Consider the following 17,695-nt stretch of genomic DNA (forward strand, 5'->3'; position numbering starts at 1 on the left):
TTGTAATACACTCACCGAGGAAATATGAATTATTCGTTATAAATAAATAACGAATGAAACGTTAATTGTCAACGGTTGTCACAGAAATGTGAATTTTCCAAGTTGTTTTGAAGAATATCGTACTACGCAAGATTACTAACACTTCGCGTATCGGCTAATTATCAGAAAATTAAATTGTACGGTTTTTCAGCGAGATCCACTTATATCACTATCTATAAGAAAAACTCAGGTATATTGTTATGTAATATCTTTGAAATTTGACAATTAGTTCTAATCGAATTTAATATTTCCTTAAATGACCGTTAATATAATAATTTTCTTACTATATTCTTCTAGAAACAAACCAAAGTAAATTTATTCGAATGAATATCACTTTTCGATATTTTTTCGTAATAACACAACATTGGTGATCTCATTAGATAACTCTTATTAATTCTTTCGCATACCCACCCAATCACTTCCGCATTTTTGTTTATGAGTATCAACGATAATTTTCTTACTATGTTCTTCTACAAATAAATCAAAGTAACTTCATTCGAATAAATGTTATTCTCTGATATTTTTCGTAATAACACAATATTTGCGATCTCATTAGATAACTCTTACTAATTCTTTCGCATACACACCCAATCAGTTCCGCATTCTCGGTAAACATCCACAAAAGTCGTTTAGCGTCCAAACGGTTAAACATCGAAATCAATTGGTAGAAGCAATATTGTCGATCGTTGCGATGAAAACGTAGGCCGGTGAAACGACGGATGGAAACTATACGCGTGCACGTGGGTATTTCCCTCGTCGCGACTGATTTCCGTGGTTCCGTGGTACCAGGGTACACCATTTGTCTCCCGTTTCGTCTCTCCTTATTTTCGTTCATCCGTCAAACGCGACAATAGCGAGAAACAGTCAAAGTATAAAGCGAACCGGAGGGAAGAGGAACGGGAGAGTTTTTTTTACCGCGACAGACGCGCGCAATCACCGCTCCCCAAAGTCTCCCGCATAATTTCGGGAGGATAATCGGGATCGTCGTCGTCGTCTGAAAAAAATTCCCTGTCCCCGGCGGGGTAAATTAAAAATCAAGGCAACAGCGGCATTTGTTATTCAATTAACGCGCGGCCGGGCTTCCCCCCGTGGAAATTCTATCCCGTTTTATTCCACCGGGACACCGGGGCGCGTAAATATAGAGATTTTTCTCTAACAAGCCGCATTCAAACGAATCCGTGAACGGCATTCAATCTCTGAACGAATCTATCGATCGCGTCTTTGTTGTCGCGAGAGAATGCGGTTTATTATGCGAATACGCCGTTATGGAATCGTTTATTGAAATAGAAACGGGACCGCCGCCGCTCGCTCGTCTGTCGCAATTGGAATTTATAGAATGCCGAATCACGGATTCTCCCGCGAGTCGTCCGGAGGAGCTTTCGGACCGAGATCGAGACTTTTCTGCGGGTTTATTTTAAATGGTAGTGTCAGTGGAACGATAACTGTGATAGTGATACGATGGAACGGTGATGGTAGAGTATTAACCCTTTGCACTCGAAAGGTAACTCTCAGTCATCTGATTCGATGAAAAATTATAAAATTTGATATTTAATATTGAACTCTGTATAATGCATTCATGTGTGAAATATTAGGATAAAAAAGCTTTGTTCCTCAATTTACTTGTGATCTCTGAGTTGATTTTCAAAAATATCATCTTCGTCTCGTTAGAAAATCTTAAGTACTTCTACCGAAATACTTCCGAGTTCAAAGAGTTAATAGTAAAACAGTACTATAATAATAATAACAAAATAATAGTACCAAAATAATAATTCAGCCAAACCTAGGCTGTATTACGTTACACATCTATTTTCCCAAGGACACGACGAAATTCACGAGTTTGAAAAGAATCCTCGACCACGCGACGGATTCTAGTAAAACAGTGCTAAAATAGTAATAACAAAACAATAGTACCGAAATAATAATTCAGCCAAACTTAGGCTAAAGTATTACGTTACACATCTACTTTCCCAGGGACACGAAATTCACATTAAATTAAAATAGTAATAACAAAATAATAGTACATGACACGACACCGGCAGTGTCAAGGTGAAACGACAAATGTAATTCGAATGAACATCCCAAGCAAAGGTAGCTCAAACGAACGTTGTATTCCGACTGTGTAATCGCCCTCTGTTACCTGAACGGAGAGCAGAAGGCTGCGCGCTCGACGCGTTAAGTATTTAAGCGTTGGCAGCTGAACGCGGAGGGAAAAAAGAAGACTGCACTTTATTTTCCACATAAAGCCACGATATTTATATCTCCGGCGCGCGTGTTCGAGGCGGACGCCGCTCGGAACGGAATCGAACGTTCGCGTCTTCGAAATTCGTGAAATTTCGATCGACGAAAACTTCACCGCTGCTCGCTTTGATTTTCCGTTCTTTTCCCGTCTGTTCCCCGCGGTCTCTTTCCGATTCCCTTGTCTTCCGTTATCTTTTTTCCTCTCGCGGATCCGGCGCTCGAACTCGCCGGCGGCGCGTTCAATTTTTGGAATTGATTCTATTGACCCCGCGTCAATGTTGGTCCTCGAATTTGAGGCTCGTTACGGTGCTCGATTCCCGATGATTGTTTGCCGACCCGGGGAAATTGTGTTGCCGCCCGCCAAAGAAAAGGAACGACACCGCTGTTAATCGCGGCGGCCGCGTCGTTCTAATTGGCTTGGCACGCAGGTGTCAAATGTGTCTATAGACACTTCGGTGGACGGTTATGAATGCGTCAATCTGCTCGCGATTTGACCGTTTGGATGTTAAACAGCTTTTGTGGACGTTTACCGAAGATACGGAAGTGATTGGGTGTACGCAAAAAAATTAGTGAGAGTAGTTATCTAATGAGATTGTTCTGGCACGGTTTATTCAGTTTAGACATAGCCATCGGTGCGTAGAGATTTATAGCGTGACCAATTACGACCGCTCGTGTCTGAGCACAGTAATAAGTAAATTTTGGAAGCATTGAAGGTTAACGACGATTTGAAGATAGATTCCTTTTAGGGAGAGATCGGAGGAAACGAGAGACTTTCCGATGAAATGGAGAAGAGTGACAGGATATTTGAATAGTTTGGAATTGAATGTTTCATGATTGTAAATAGTGTAAGAATTTTTATAGCCTAATGTTTTGAGGAATCCCGGGTTAGAGGAAACTAATTTACTTTTGAACGAGTCTTTATTAGCAAGTTCGATGGATTAAAAGTCGAACGGAGCAGAGTGAAATTCCAGGTAAATTTAAAATGAAATGCAAGTGTCCAGTTCGTCGACGAGAAACCCATTGATTGCGTTCGAATCGTTATCGTGCAATTTTCCAGCGACGCAGTTAGTTTGGAAATTATACCTGCCGCGAACTTCTGCGAAAGCCAGACAGAAACGCGTCCGCCTCGATCCGCGCGGAACGTTGCAGCTCGCTCCGCGGATAAAAAGCGGGAAAGAGAACGCGACGAACAGGAATATCAACGCGCGGACGTCGCGCGATAATTTAAGCTTAAATGGGACACCGTGTGCCGAGCGCTCGAAAGAGCCGCCCGCGAGGAAGACTCGGGCACCGGCCATTTTGCCGCAAATCGAATAGAACTCGTCGCGTAGTCGCTGATTCTTTTCAAACTCGTGAATTTCGTTTTCATTGAGAAAATAGAGGCTGCGACGTAATACTTCAGCCTAAGTCTGGCAGATTTTTAATCTTAACATGCAACATCTAAAGTAAAAATTGAAAATCCAATGATTCTCCGAAAAATCCAGTGGATCTAAATAAAATAGAAAAATAAAACCGAGAGACATTCAGTTTCTAAATATTGTAGGACAAAGAGAATTTTATTAGAAACAGTATAATTATTTCTTGACAACTCACAATGAAACACTAACTATATCAAACAATGCATACACTATATACTCAGATGCTCTTGTCTCACTCACACACTTTCTGGAACATTCTTTCGTTATCATGCATTGACTTCACATATATTTGGAATATTCTAGATTCATAAAAAAACGAACATTATTAACATATGGAGAAAATCAATATAATCTAGAATATTCCAATGCTTTGAACATTCATTCAAAACGCGCTCACACACGTAGTCGCGTCATTCTATTGCACACACATTCGTCACTCATCGATATATCTATTCACACACTCAAATACATCCGTTCCCACATTATAATTTCTAATAACAATATCCATAGGATTTAAGTAAAGTTCAAAACGTTCACGAAGTCAGGTTCACAACGTGAAATTCACGATCTTCACAGATTCAAGTTCAGAATTTCAACAAATTCCTATTGAAAATTCCCATAAATTCGAATGTGAATCCTTAAAACTCCAATAACAAAAATAAAATTACCATCGAAACGGTTCTTCCTCACTAAACCTTGTAAACAGCACTACACCTTTGATATTTCATATATTTCATAACATTCTGTGCAGTCAACGCAATTCTCCACTTCCAAAACTGTTTCAAATATAAATTATGAATTTAAATTTTAAGCAAAAATGCTTATTTTCTTTAGGGGCCAAGAGGACCCTTGACCCAAAATTTGTTATTCATTTAATATAATAATTATTTTGTCGGGAGGATATTTAAATTGAATAAACTTTACAAAATTTTAATCAACAATGAATTCCCCATGAACACGTAGAAATCCGGGGTCCGCCGATCGGCATTCAGAATATCGGTCGCTCGGCCGTCGCGAGCGTTTAAATCGCGCGCGATCCGGCTCGAACGAGAGAGGACCAACGGGAGGAGATTTACTTTTCGCGAGGAAGCGAATCGAGGGCGCGGCGGCCGTATAAATAGAAAGAAATACAGCGGCTGCGAGGAGTTTCGGGGAAAGGATGGAGCGGGCGCTTTCCGCGCGCGATAAAAATGTAGAAAAGCTTCCGCCGAATGACTCGGGGAAAAAGTAGCTCGCGGGAAATACGGCGCAGCCGCCGCGTGAATTATTCACGGAATGTTTGTCGGGCACCGGCGGATCACGGGAATCAAGAATCTCTTTCTAAACGCGCCCGATTCTCCGGGTATTTTTCGATCCGATCGCGTATTCAGTTTTCCTCGGTATTGTTACGCTCGTTCCGCCTCGATTTTTAACTCAATTCCGCATTTATTATTTACCGGGAACATTTTTCAATTGAAACCGCTGCAGAATGTATTCCCTTGATCAATAATTCCTTATAATACCGAACTCTCGGTATCGATATTCAATCTTTCGAGAGTACGTGAATTTACGTGGATTTACGTGGATTCCCGTGGATCGTTACTTTTAAACGGACTTTAATCTTTGGGATATTAAATCGTTCGAGCTTCAAACGAATATACAGATTTCCGAGGTATTTCGGTGGAGCTTCGGTTACCTTGGTTATGAAAGGAACTGCGAGGCAAGGGGTTAAAGGTTCTTCGCATGTGTAAAAGACACGTCGCACGGTAATAACATGTCGGAATCGATCGAATATAAATAGATAAGGTATTCTAAACTTATTGTCAGCATTAAGTGCGCGACGTATAAGTAGACTGCGGAAGTTCGCGCGTTTATAGCGTCTCTCGTCAACCGGGGCTCGATAAAAGAGAGATATCTTAATAAGGCTCCGTACCGTGCATAACGTTCCTACGAGGATTATGAAATCTCCGCGAGCACTCCGCCGAGAATCGACGTCGGGTATCGTGGGAATATGGAAACGTTCGCAATCCAGTTTTAAATATGTATCTTGTACGTAACTGTTTCAGTTATGCATCGTTTTTGACCGACTTTCGTTTCAGTTTGAATTCTTCAAAGGTAACGTTAAAACTGCATCAATTCCGCAATTGTTGTTCCGAATTCTGTGTCGGTTGCAAACTGCTTCTGCATTGCGATAGTCGATACGCAAACGAAAACTACAGTCACTCGTATAGAATCGATAAACTAATATTACATAGGTTTTCAATGCACATCTATGGTGATTTTATACACTCCTCCCTTTCGATACCGATTTCAAAAACCGTTAAGAAATTCGAAACCCGAAGTCAATTACTGCATCGAAGTAAGAATAGATTTCTATTGATTAACATCTCGTTCATCGTATTCATTCGCATCAGTTCATAATGAAATTCCAAATTCCAAACAGTTCAGCGCAGATAATACTAGATTTCAATGCATCGAAAATAACTGCTCGTCCGTCAAGGTAACGCGCATTCCGATTAACTCATAAATAGATTCCAAAAATTCCGAAGGACTCGACAGAATCCGAATAACAAATCAGATCTCAACGAATCAAAGTAACTCCTCGTCCATCAAGGTAACGCGTATTCCGATTAACTCATAAATAGATTCCAAAAATTCCAAAGAACTCGACAGAATCCGAATAACGAAACCAGATCCCGACGAATCGAGAGAACCAGCTCGTCCATCAAAGTTGCGTGCATTCTGATTAACTCATAATTAAATTCCAAAAATTCCAAATTCCAAAGGACTACTGAATCCAACTGTCAAAACCAGATCTCAACGAATCAAAGGAACTCCTCGTCCATCGAGGTAACGCGCATTCCGATTAACTCATAAACAGATTCCAAAAATTCCAAAGAACTCGACAGAATCCGAACAATGAAACCAGATCCCGACGAATCGGGAGTACCAGCTCGTCCATCAAAGTCGCGAGCATTCGCATTAGCTAATAATTAAATTTCAAAAGCCCGAACACGCTGACTCGCATCTACCGTAGCGCATTTATCTTGGTAGCCGACAGAAAGAAGCCTAAACACAAACAGCCCGTTCCGTCAGCGGAACGAGGTGTGCGCCAGACGTAGGTATCGGTGTAGCGAAAAGAATCGGATGCAAGGGAGTCCGAACTAAAGAGGGATGCACCTTCGCCCCCGCGCTCCCTCCCACTCCGCCGGCGGAGAAGAGAGGAGAGTCGATCCAGACGCGGGAGGGAGCGACCGGCCGCAACCCTCTCGCGAGTCGCAGGAGTGAGAGAAAGAGGAGACAGTACGCGGCATCCCCGGGGGTAGTCGCGGCGCAGGCGTGGATCCGGGGGTGTAGAAGCGGTGGCGAGCTGCTCGGAGCGCCCGGGACGCGTCGCTTCGTCGCGGGAGTGACCGAGAGGAGAGCCGTCTCGCGCGCCGGGGATAAGGACAGAGGTACCTCGCGAGAGAATAAAGCGAGAGGATCGTTCGAGATGAAAAGAGAGATCTCGGCGAGGACCGAGAGAGAACAGGATGTTGATGTAGAACAGACGAAGAGGACGTCGCAGAGAGAGAAGCCGGAGCTGCGACAGAGGATTGCATTCGCGAGATGAAAAGAGAGCTGAGGCTGGAAGGAGAGGATGTCCACAGAGGACAAGGGGAGGACACAGCACATTGAAAGAAGAGAAGCTACGGTAGGGGTGAGAAAGAGGGAGAACTCCGCGAGATAAAAGGAGAGATCCCGGCGAGGCTCGGGAGCGAGAAAGAGGGTTCGCATACCAGAGAGGGAGAGGAGCCCGAGGAGGGGCGAAAGAAAGAGAGCGGCGAGGAGGGAAGAGGGCACGGTCCCATAGAGCGTGCGCGAGCAGCGAGGGAGGAAGGAGGCCTGGAAAAGCCGGGAGTGTTCGTTCCTAACCCCTGTTCGGCCACGTCCTGGTGCGAGCGATCGCGCACGAGAGAGACGCTTCCCCTGCGGTGTGCTTCTCTCTGCCTCTCCGAGGTCCGCAAGGCCGAAAACCGATTCCTCCCCCGCCTCGGCAGGAAGGTGGTCGCCGCGAGACAGAGGACGCGCCGCGAGACGCGCTCCGCGATCCACGCCCGGCTGCTATTATTATTATTCCGCGTCGGGGGTTAACCGTTCGCGAACACGCACCCGAGAGGAAAGAAACGACGCGACGCGACGCGACGCGACAGACGGTCGAACGGACGGCGGGGTTGATTGGTGGGGGGTCGGCGAGAAGGAGGGCTGGAGTCTAGGCGGGAAGAGGACGGGAGGGGACTAGGAGGATAGGGCGGCGGAGAGAGGGGGAGAGAGAGAGAGAGGTGGCGAAGGTGTTCCAGCACTCCGCAGCATCCACAGGGAAGACGAGCGTCCAGGGGTGGTGACCTGCAAGCCGCGAGAGCCTAGCCTAGCTCCGATCAGCTCCGCGATCCTCTATTCTCCAGGAACCATCGGATCAGAGGATTCTTCCCCGGAGCAAGCAACGTCGAGGACTATCGATCACCCGTCGGGAAGCTCGGAGGAGAGATTGAAGAGAGGAGGATACAGAGAAGATCCTCATCGTCATCGTTAGGACACGGAGGAGGACGCTGCGAACCCGCGGTGTGCACCTGTCGATGCGCCTACGCGTGCCAATCGCGGACGAACACACCGATCGATCCTAGCCGAACGGACGGCGTCGACACTTCCGGGGAACCCGTCCGCGGCCGGCGTTCGTTGTTCCGTCTCGGTTAATTAGAGGAGCGTGCGCGAGAGCCCCGAGAACCGGAGTAGCCGGCCCGACTCTGGCTGCGTGGCCGACTGCCTGGCTGCCTTTATATCTGGAGCAGCCGATCCTCACTCTGATCCCCGTGACCTTGTGACACAACGCGCGACCACCGCACTCCGTGCCCGTCCTATCCGTGCGCCCCCCGTGTGTATGTGTCCGGGATACCTCGCGTGTATACGTGTCGGTGCGCGCGTTGTCTATCCGGCACACGGGCTGCGTGTGTACGTGAGGGAGGGAGGAAGGAAGGAAGAGCGCGAGGCAGATAGACGGACGGGCAGAGAGAGAGGGAGAGGGACAGGCTCTCTCGCGTACTAGCCGGGGAAGAGGAGGGATGCGGAAGATCAGGCTGAAGCGTTGAACAGGCTACACACCCTCCGCGGAAGCCGTCCGGGTGGCGCGTGTTCCTCCCGTCTCGCTGCTCTCCCGGCCTCGTTCGTTCCACAGCGCCCGGGTTGCTGTCGCTGCTGCTGCTGCTGCCGCTGCCGCCGCTGCTGCCGCCGCTGCCGCCGCTGCTGTCGCCGTTGCTGCTTCTCTCCGCGAGGGAGGATATATTGTTTTCTACGACCGGAGAGGGAACCGACCGCTCCGGAGCACGGTGCGCGGCGCCGACCCTTGTGACCGGCCACTGGCGAGTCAGGATTCCGGGAGTTCTTTGATTCCGCGGCTCGCGCGAGTGAGGGTTCCTCGAGTTCCGCAGACACATTCTCGGAGATGTGCACGTCGGTCCGTTGACGCACGCTGATCCCGAGGCTCGGGTTTAACGGTGATCCGGCTTGTCTTTCCGTCGTCCACCGAGGAGACTCTTTTTCAGTGGCGATCGGTTACGGTAACGAGGGGTGAGGTCCGAGAGTTTCGACGCCGAGTGACGGATATCTTCGTTAAAGAGACTGCTCTAAGGGAGGAGGAGGAGGAGGAGAGGAGCTCTGGTTCCTGCAGAAGGGATCATCCCGTTTAACCGCGACTCGGAAGTGTTTCACGGGGGATCGGGACTGCGGACGCCGGGAGGGGAGCAGAGTGGAACGTGGGAAAGAGTGGCCGAACGAGGGTGAATCGGCGGCACACGCAGAGGACGCCGAGAGCCAGAGAGGCCGCTGGAACAGGGAGTCTAGCCCACCCCCGGAGGATCGAAGACGCGACGGGAGAACCATGAGCGAGGGCACGCCGAAGTCTCAGGGAAAAACTGTGCCCGATGGCTCGCCAGCTCGACTGGAAGCCGGTATGATTAATCCTTCTATCGACTCTTTACCCTTAGCGCCTTCGAATTCTGCTTCACCTTTTATTCACGATCCTTCCGTTGGCTCTCAAATCTTTCCGTTGTCGCGTCGTTCTCTGGGTAGATTTAGTTCTCTTGACACACTGGGTACACTGAAGCTTTCTTGGCTCTACGGGATGCTAGAGGGTTCAACGGGCAACCATTAAAAATCCTGAACTTTTGCTTGTCTCGTTGAGAATCTTGGACTGTATGGAGGGACGAGTACTGGTGTACTCGAAAGAATAGTCGCTAATCAGAATGCCAATGGAACTTGAAGTATAAAGGTTCTCGTTTCTAGTAGAATAAGTCGCTCTGCGGTTAGACGCATAGGCTACACATGATTGTCCTCGCGTTTGCGTTGTTCTCAGAAAATCTTCATAGCCCATCTACGGTTCATATAAACTGTATCATTCCCCAGCGATCAATTTGTCCGATGAGTTAAGAACCTCGCGGCCAGCACGAAGTTCAGTGTCCCGTAACCCACGCTCAGAAACTGCGATCTTAAACGTAAGTTCCTAGCATCAATCGCTCCAAACCCTCAGCGCCTCCGGAGGCTAAGCATCCAACAATCTCGCGTCGACGGTGAACAATCCTCAAACGAAAAATTCCGCACCGCGAGCGTCCCCTGAAATCTCCGTTCCCCAATCGTCGTCCGTCACGAGCCTCGACGAACATTTTCCACGCGAGGACACGTCGGCGCGCGAGCATTCTCATTAAACGACACCGGGGAAATCGTCTCGCAGCGGCGGGGCAAAGAGGAACGATATGTCCGAGGGTTTCCAATTGTCCTGGCTTTTTAATTAGAAAGAGACGAGAGAAAAGAGAAGGAGCGCTGCCGGCTGGCGGCCGACGGATCCTCGCGAGCGGGTCACGTATCACGAATCCGCCGGCAGGCGACCGCGTTTCCCCTTTGATCAGCAGAACGTGAAACATTGGTTCGAACGGCGAACGGCGGCAATCAAAGGGCGAAGTCGCTCGGGCTCGGACTCGACTACGACTCCGAGGTCCCGGTTTTCGACGTCTCGCCGCGTGAAATTGGGTCCCGGCCGGCAGCCCCCGTCCCCGCCGCCCCCGCCTCTCGCCTCTCGCCGCGAATACATTAAACCGCGGCGTGGCGACCAGGCAATTTTCCATGCTTTCTTGCTGGCCGGCCGGGCACCGGCCCGGTCGGGGCTCCACTTGCCCTGGAATCTGAAAAGATAGAGCGAAAGCGGACGACGAAGAAGAGGCCGGGTCGCTCGGGGAAGTTCGAGTAAACTTTGATCGTTAATGGACTGCGGATCTTGGGCGCTTTTGCCATTCGGGAACGTATAAAACGGGGAATTGAAGGATCTCGGGGGGCGAGGGCGATTTTATATCGCCGCGGGGAATGTGGAAAGCGGAGGCGGCGGAGCTCCGCGATTGGCTCTGACTTTTCGGAATGTAGGTCTTAGAAGTTTCAGGTATATAGGGATTAGCACTCTGATCGTTATTACCGGGATTGCTGGGAATTCTTTAATATATTGTCAGGATTCGATCCGGCGGACACCGGACACGTCTGCTTCGTGATAAGTAGAGTTCTCCGAGATGAGATCATTCGTCGCTGTTGATCGATGTTTATTATACTTTATTCATAGACTTCGTCTTGGATGAAAGTATAATAAACATCGATTAACAGCGATTAATAATCTCATCTCTGAGAACTCTTCTACTTAGCACGAAGCAGATGTATCCGTTCACTCGAACAACGAAAGACGAAATTGATCCAAGACGTCTATGAATAAAGTGTAATAAACATCGAATAAAAATAATCTCATCTCTGAGAACTCTTCTACTTAGCACGAAGCAGATGTACCGGTGTTCACTCGAACAGCGAAAGACGAAATTGATCCAAGACGTCTGTGAATAATTTCGACGCTCGAACGTTGAACTGATCTTCGTTGAACTTCGTTAGTATTGTTAATCGTGAATCACTCGCAAATGAAGATGATAGAAGCCAAAGTAGCGCGAGAAATGTCGCGTTAAACTTCAGCGAAGATTTTCGTCGTCCGAGCGTGGCTGGAATTCATTTCGATTATCGTGTAGGTGTCAGTCTAGAGATTGTTCGGTGTAGAATACCGTCAGTGTGCTCGACCTTTGCATTTCGATGCTGCCAGGTTAGTGCGTCTTTTGTGGTGAATTGACAGAGGCAATTCCATCAAAGTTCCCGGTGATTTCGGGTGAAGCGTCTCGGAGCGCGAGACCGCTGTCTTATTTGGTGCTCGGGAGTGCTTCTAACGCGACGAGAGCGTTCCTTTACGGTGGCCGCTGGTTTCGGCGAGGGCAAAGGGATGTTTCGGGGCGAAATAGGTCCCTCGTAGCGTCGAACATTCTACAAGACTCCGTTTCACAGCGTTGAACGGCCTCTGATAAGGCATCTTCGAGTCAAACGCGCGGAAAGTATTCCGACGATGTGAATTGAATTTAATCGAAATTAAACAATGAACGGTTTAACCCTTACAATATTGTCAGGCTCGTGGTAGATTTCGAATAGAACTTGAGCATGAATGTCACTTAACCCTTTGCACTCGAGCGACGCCTTTCAATCGCCATTTGGTTGGACGGAACAAAATGACGAAATTTTAGAATTCAGTATCAAATTTTCTATAATTTAGGTATTTCTTTATGTTAGTTGTGAAACGTATCATTGATGTATCATCAGGAAATATTGAATATTTGTTGAGGAGAATATTCTCGAGTGCAGAGGGTTAATTCTTGTAAGTCCAAATTGAATATTATTTTTCTATTAACCCTTCGAGAGGTGCCTCTCACTTACCAATTGATTTCATACAGTGAAACTATAAAATTTGATGGTTAATATTAAACTTCGTACAATGCATCAGTTTGAGAAATATTCAAACAAATTGAGGGACAAAGCTACTTTGTTTGGATATTTCTCAAATTGATGCATTATGCGAAGTTTAATATTAAGTATCAAATTTTGTAATTAAGTTTAATATTAAGTATCAAATTTTATATAAATTGAGGGACAAAGCTTTAGAAGACGCTAAAATATTTCTAATGAAAAACTTCCGAGTGCAAAGTGTTAATTACAATGCATCTCAGTAAACGTAGCCATAGAACCGCAGAATTTTTCTCTTTTTCCATTGAATTGTGTTCGAAATATTTCTGTTGAGCGCAATTGGAAAATAAATAAGGGGTTAATTAGGAATAAATGAATGTATAGAAGGAAGAAAAGGAAAATTGTATAGAAAATACTTCCGAATACAATGTTTCCTTTACGAAGTAACCAACTGTAGCTTGTAAAATAATTAAATCGAAAATCTCGATACGATTCGATAGATTCGTATCATCGTTATCTCATTAATATCTGATATCACGTTAATGGAACATCTCCAGCTCACTACGGAACATTCCCATTAACATTATCGAGTCTCCCTTCCATTGTACTCGTAAAAAGAAGATTCCAGAGGAAATGGATCAAACGGAGCTTTATGAAATTCTAGACAGATCTAATTGCATCGGTTCGCAGATTCGTTTACGTTGTAAGTCATCGACTTCCTGCGAAAAAATTCCCGTCGTTAGGACGGCACAATCTCAGGACCGCGTGCACAATGCGCGAGCCGCAAACGCGACGCCTTATCGCTATCGGTAAGAAGCGCGACGTTACGGGGGGAACAAGGCATAATCGAGGCCAGCCGGAATTTTTCCGCGCAAAACGAGTTTCTGATTCGCGTCACGGGTCGCCCAGCCCTCGAACTTCCCAGAAATTGGCTTTTCGTCGCGGCTCACCGCGAACTGGGACAACGATTTCGGGAACTGCGATGGGAAATTTTCTTTTTACCTATTTTACACTGATATTACAGTGTTACTATAGTATAAATAATGAAAGGGTGGATCTTGAGTAATCGAGAGCCAGGAATAGATATATGTATTTAATAAAATACGGAAACAACACGGACAACACGTAAAAAGTACAATTCGATTCGATGCGAATCGAATTCGATCCAATCACGCAAAGTACTCTTCGATTCGATGCGTGATCGAGTAGTCATTAACCACTTGCGCTGGAAATTAATTCAGAAATTTGGCAAAGTCTCCTGCGATGAATGTTTTTACCTATTTTACACTGATATTATAGTGTTACTATAATATAAATAATGAAAGGGTGGATCTTGAGTAATCGAGGGCTAGGAATAAACATATATGTTTAATAAAATAAAGCTAAAACTATGGTCAAAATATAAAATATGGAAACAACACGGACAACGCGTAAAAAGTACAACTCAGTGCCACGTAGGCCAACACACGACTCTCTCCCGCAACTCTCTTCAGGCATTCTCTCCCAAAAATCATTCTCTCTCCCACAAGCATTCTCACTCGCACTCATCGCAAACACTCGGATGCACCCCTGGAAAGCTGGCCCTGCAATCTTGGGTCCGCGACGCTGCAGGCCGCTTTCCCTCGACCGTTTTGCAACCTGTCCTTCATTCACACTCATTCTTACATTCGCTCTTCTTAAAAATACCTCAACCTACGCTAAGAATTCTAGATACTACATTATTCACGATTCGGTATCACAGTACTCACATTACGTTGTTATCCAGCTACTTACGTCGCCAAATATTTTTCTTCGACATCAATTTTCCTATTGTTATCGAGCGATTTGGAAGCTCCCGTCACCGGTGACCACCGTGGCAGTCAACGTGTTAATAAGACAACAATTATCAGTCAAAGAACGTGTTACACGTAATTTCCCCTGTGTTCCATGACTCGTGCCGTGGACCTACGCTAAAAATTCTAGGTACTGCAATATCAGATTTTATAGTTTCACTGTGTCAAATCGAGCGGTGACTGAGAGTCACCGAGTGCAAGGGTTAATATTCCATTCTCTCTCTGAACAATACAAACCTCGCGCAGAGGATACTCCATTACCGTCGTTATCGTATCACTGGCTATCCTGAGGATCCGTTGACCTCGTAAACGGCAGAAGGAGGACTATAAGAAGAGGAACATCCCAGAATCCTCGGGAACACAGGGAAACAACTGCTGTCATGGAAACCGTGTTCGGTACGTGTTCCGTAGCAGTGTCTTTCATGTTCCGTGACGGCTAGAAAAATATTTCGGTTCAGTTCTTCCTGCCGTATACGCGATCCGCTTCATCTGAATTCGCATTAACATAGTACGTGTGCGGAAAACGGGATCCGCGGCGGCAGCGGCGCACGCGGGGCCGTGTAAGCTCGCTAGCGCCGGAAAATATCCAGTTGTTTGCCCGGGCACACCCGTAAATACTGGCTCGCCCCGTGGAAACGTGAATGGCAACGTAATGGCCGCGGCACGGTTAAAATGCCAGCGGCGCTGTCACGGTATTGTGTCGCAGAGACGGATTGTATAATTCGTTTCGGCCCTCCCGCCCCGCTTTATATTTTATATTTTCATTTTCTCGTTACGCTCTCTAACGAGCCACACTCTCTCTCTCTCTCTCTGTTCCTCTGTACACCCTTTATAACCCGCTCGTTTCTGTGGTTTGTCACTTTTTTCAACGTTTGTGCAGCGCTGCTGCTATCTTCTCTGGAAATTCGTTAAAGCGGACATTGGGGACGTACAGTTTGTAATCGATAAATTTGTAATACCACAACTGTATTATTTACAATTTGTAATACAACTGTAATATTTACAATTTGTAACATTCAGGTTCGAATCGATTTTTGAATTCGTAACGGAAACTCGAGTAGTATCTTTGACCTGTTTTTTGTACTGTGATGCGTTTTCTTGAGATATTGTTTGCTTAGAAGTAGATTGATAATTTAAACAAACAATATCTCAAGAAAACATACATCAGAGTACAAGAAACAGGTCAAAGATACTACTTTCCAAGTTTCCGTTACGAATTCAAAAATATCGTTATTATTAGCTACATCTGATCACAGCTCGTCACTTACCACTTTCGTTTCTGTCCTACGTAAGCATAGGTAAACTTCTCAAAAGACAATGAACGTAGAATAAATTGTTCACCTGTGCTATCTCGTATGTACAAGCAAACAATCTTTAAATTAACAATCTACTTCTAAAGATTTTGGAAATTGTAGATGTAGAAATAGACAATCAGGATTCATATTCGTGAAATTGGATCAACGAAAACCGATTGAAACATTTACCAAATAATGTTTATAAGATCTAATATGCGTCGATCGGAACGACGCGACCGCCGCGATTAACAGCGGTGCGAGCTGCCATTTTTATATGATATGTATCTTAACTAAATAAACCGTGCCGGAGCACTGTCTATACGGATATACGGCGGAATAAAGGGGAAGATCGCGGAGGCAGTCGAACCGGGATCGTATCCGCGGCTTTTTCCCGAAAGCTCCTTAGCTCAGCCTTCCATCGAGCGTTTCTTGTTCTTTAAATTTGCATCACCGCGGGCAAAGCCCGCGAGCTTCCGACTGTTCGAAGGCTTCCGCGGTTGTATCGTGTACTCACCGGAATCGCTATGACCCCGGTGAACGGGGTCAAGTGGGGAACACCGTCACGCGTGTACTTCACTGTAATTCGCCAGACACCGTAAACTTTTACGGAATAAAGGAAATCATATTTTCCTTGCCGAAGGATCCTCGAGTCGGCTTGAATATTGCACGGGTACACTTGAAACGTATGCACCCGAAAAGTATACTTCTACCACCGGCAGGAAGCGTCGAGTAGAATACGTTCAGATCAGTGGAACAAACACTTGGAACTTTTACTCTAGAGAGGAATAGTTAATTCGAGTTGGAAATGTATTCGCTTTCGTTAACTTTTGTGTTATATGAAGTATTGTGTATTGTACGTGTTAATCTTTGTTAAATGGAATTACCAAAGGTGTTATTTACATTGAGACGGATTATTATTGTATTTATTTCTATGTTAGCTAATGTAGTTCAAAAGTTTGATGATTACAGAATTTATTTTGATTACGAATTACTTTTGCAGGAATGGTTAGCTCAAAGGGATTGAAAAGAATTTATTTGTCTCTGTCATTATAGAAATATCTCCTACATCCGACGTGCTAATGGTTATTATAGTAGAATTCAATGTATTTGATAGAATAATTGAGTATTGTATATTATACATATTTATCTCTGTTAAATGGAATTTTCAAAGGTGTTATTTACATAAACATATTATTATTGTATCCATTTCTATGTTAGCTAATGTAGTTCAAACGTTTGATGATTACAGAATTTATTTTGATTACGAATTACTTTTGCAGGAATAGTTAGTTCAAAAGGAATTTATTTGCCTCTCTCTTTATAAAAATATCTCCCACGTCCGACGTGCTAATGGTTATTATAGTAGACATTCAATGCATTTGATAGAGTAACTGATTAAGGGTGGGCAATGTAAAAGCGGCTCAAGGGGGTCGGTTTATCGGTGTTTCGTGGTATTTCCACGGGAACGAGCTTCGAGGCCGTGGAACACGATGTCCGATGGCGGGTCGCGAGCTGTCTCAGGGCCCGATAAAATTTAAATAATCGGCAATTAGGGGTGAGCGGAGCGTGAATATCCACGGTGGCACGCCTGAGCGCGCTGACGCCGGCGCTGCCTCGGAAAATCCGGGCTTTGAAATTGAAGCCGGCGTCTTTTCGCCAGAACTTCCCCCTTTCTCCGTCGGCGGAAGCATAATGACGCGAGAAATTAATTCAGTTGCCGGCGTTCCGTCGAATCGCATCGTTGCCGCGAAGCGGATCGTGTTTCTGCTCGCCTGCCACTTGGAAAAACTGTTTCCCTCGCGTCGATCGTGTATGGAAATTTCAATTCGTTGCCACCGGTGAAATATTTTATTTGAATTCATTCCATTCGCCTCTTGTTTCAAGCATAATGTCGGGCTGACGATGATTTTCCATTGAATTTAATTAATGCGAATACGTTTGGTACACGTCGATCGGGGACGGTGTTTTGAATTTATGAATGCTTGATGTTTGAGGTTCATTATATTCAATATGTTCAATGTGTCGTTTCTTTTTTGAATTATACGAAGATTCG

General features: G+C 45.6%; 1 protein-coding gene across 15 annotated transcripts in view; it reads left to right on the forward strand.

The window, feature by feature from the left end:
* Positions 1-17,695, forward strand: part of kcc (solute carrier family 12 member kcc) — a 209,700-nt gene that overhangs the window by 146,252 nt on the left and 45,753 nt on the right. The window contains exon 1 of one of the 15 annotated variants that reach the window (XM_031969496.2): positions 7,511-9,658. The exons of the other annotated variants lie outside the window; for them this stretch is intronic. Within the exon in view, the coding sequence (XP_031825356.1) occupies positions 9,589-9,658 (70 nt within the window). The 5' untranslated portion in view covers positions 7,511-9,588. Of the gene's footprint in view, positions 1-7,510; positions 9,659-17,695 lie in introns of those variants that run through there. 15 annotated transcript variants of the gene reach the window in all.

The sequence above is a fragment of the Nomia melanderi genome, chromosome 8, assembly GCF_051020985.1.
Source record: "Nomia melanderi isolate GNS246 chromosome 8, iyNomMela1, whole genome shotgun sequence".
NCBI classification, from domain to species: Eukaryota; Metazoa; Arthropoda; class Insecta; order Hymenoptera; family Halictidae; genus Nomia; species Nomia melanderi.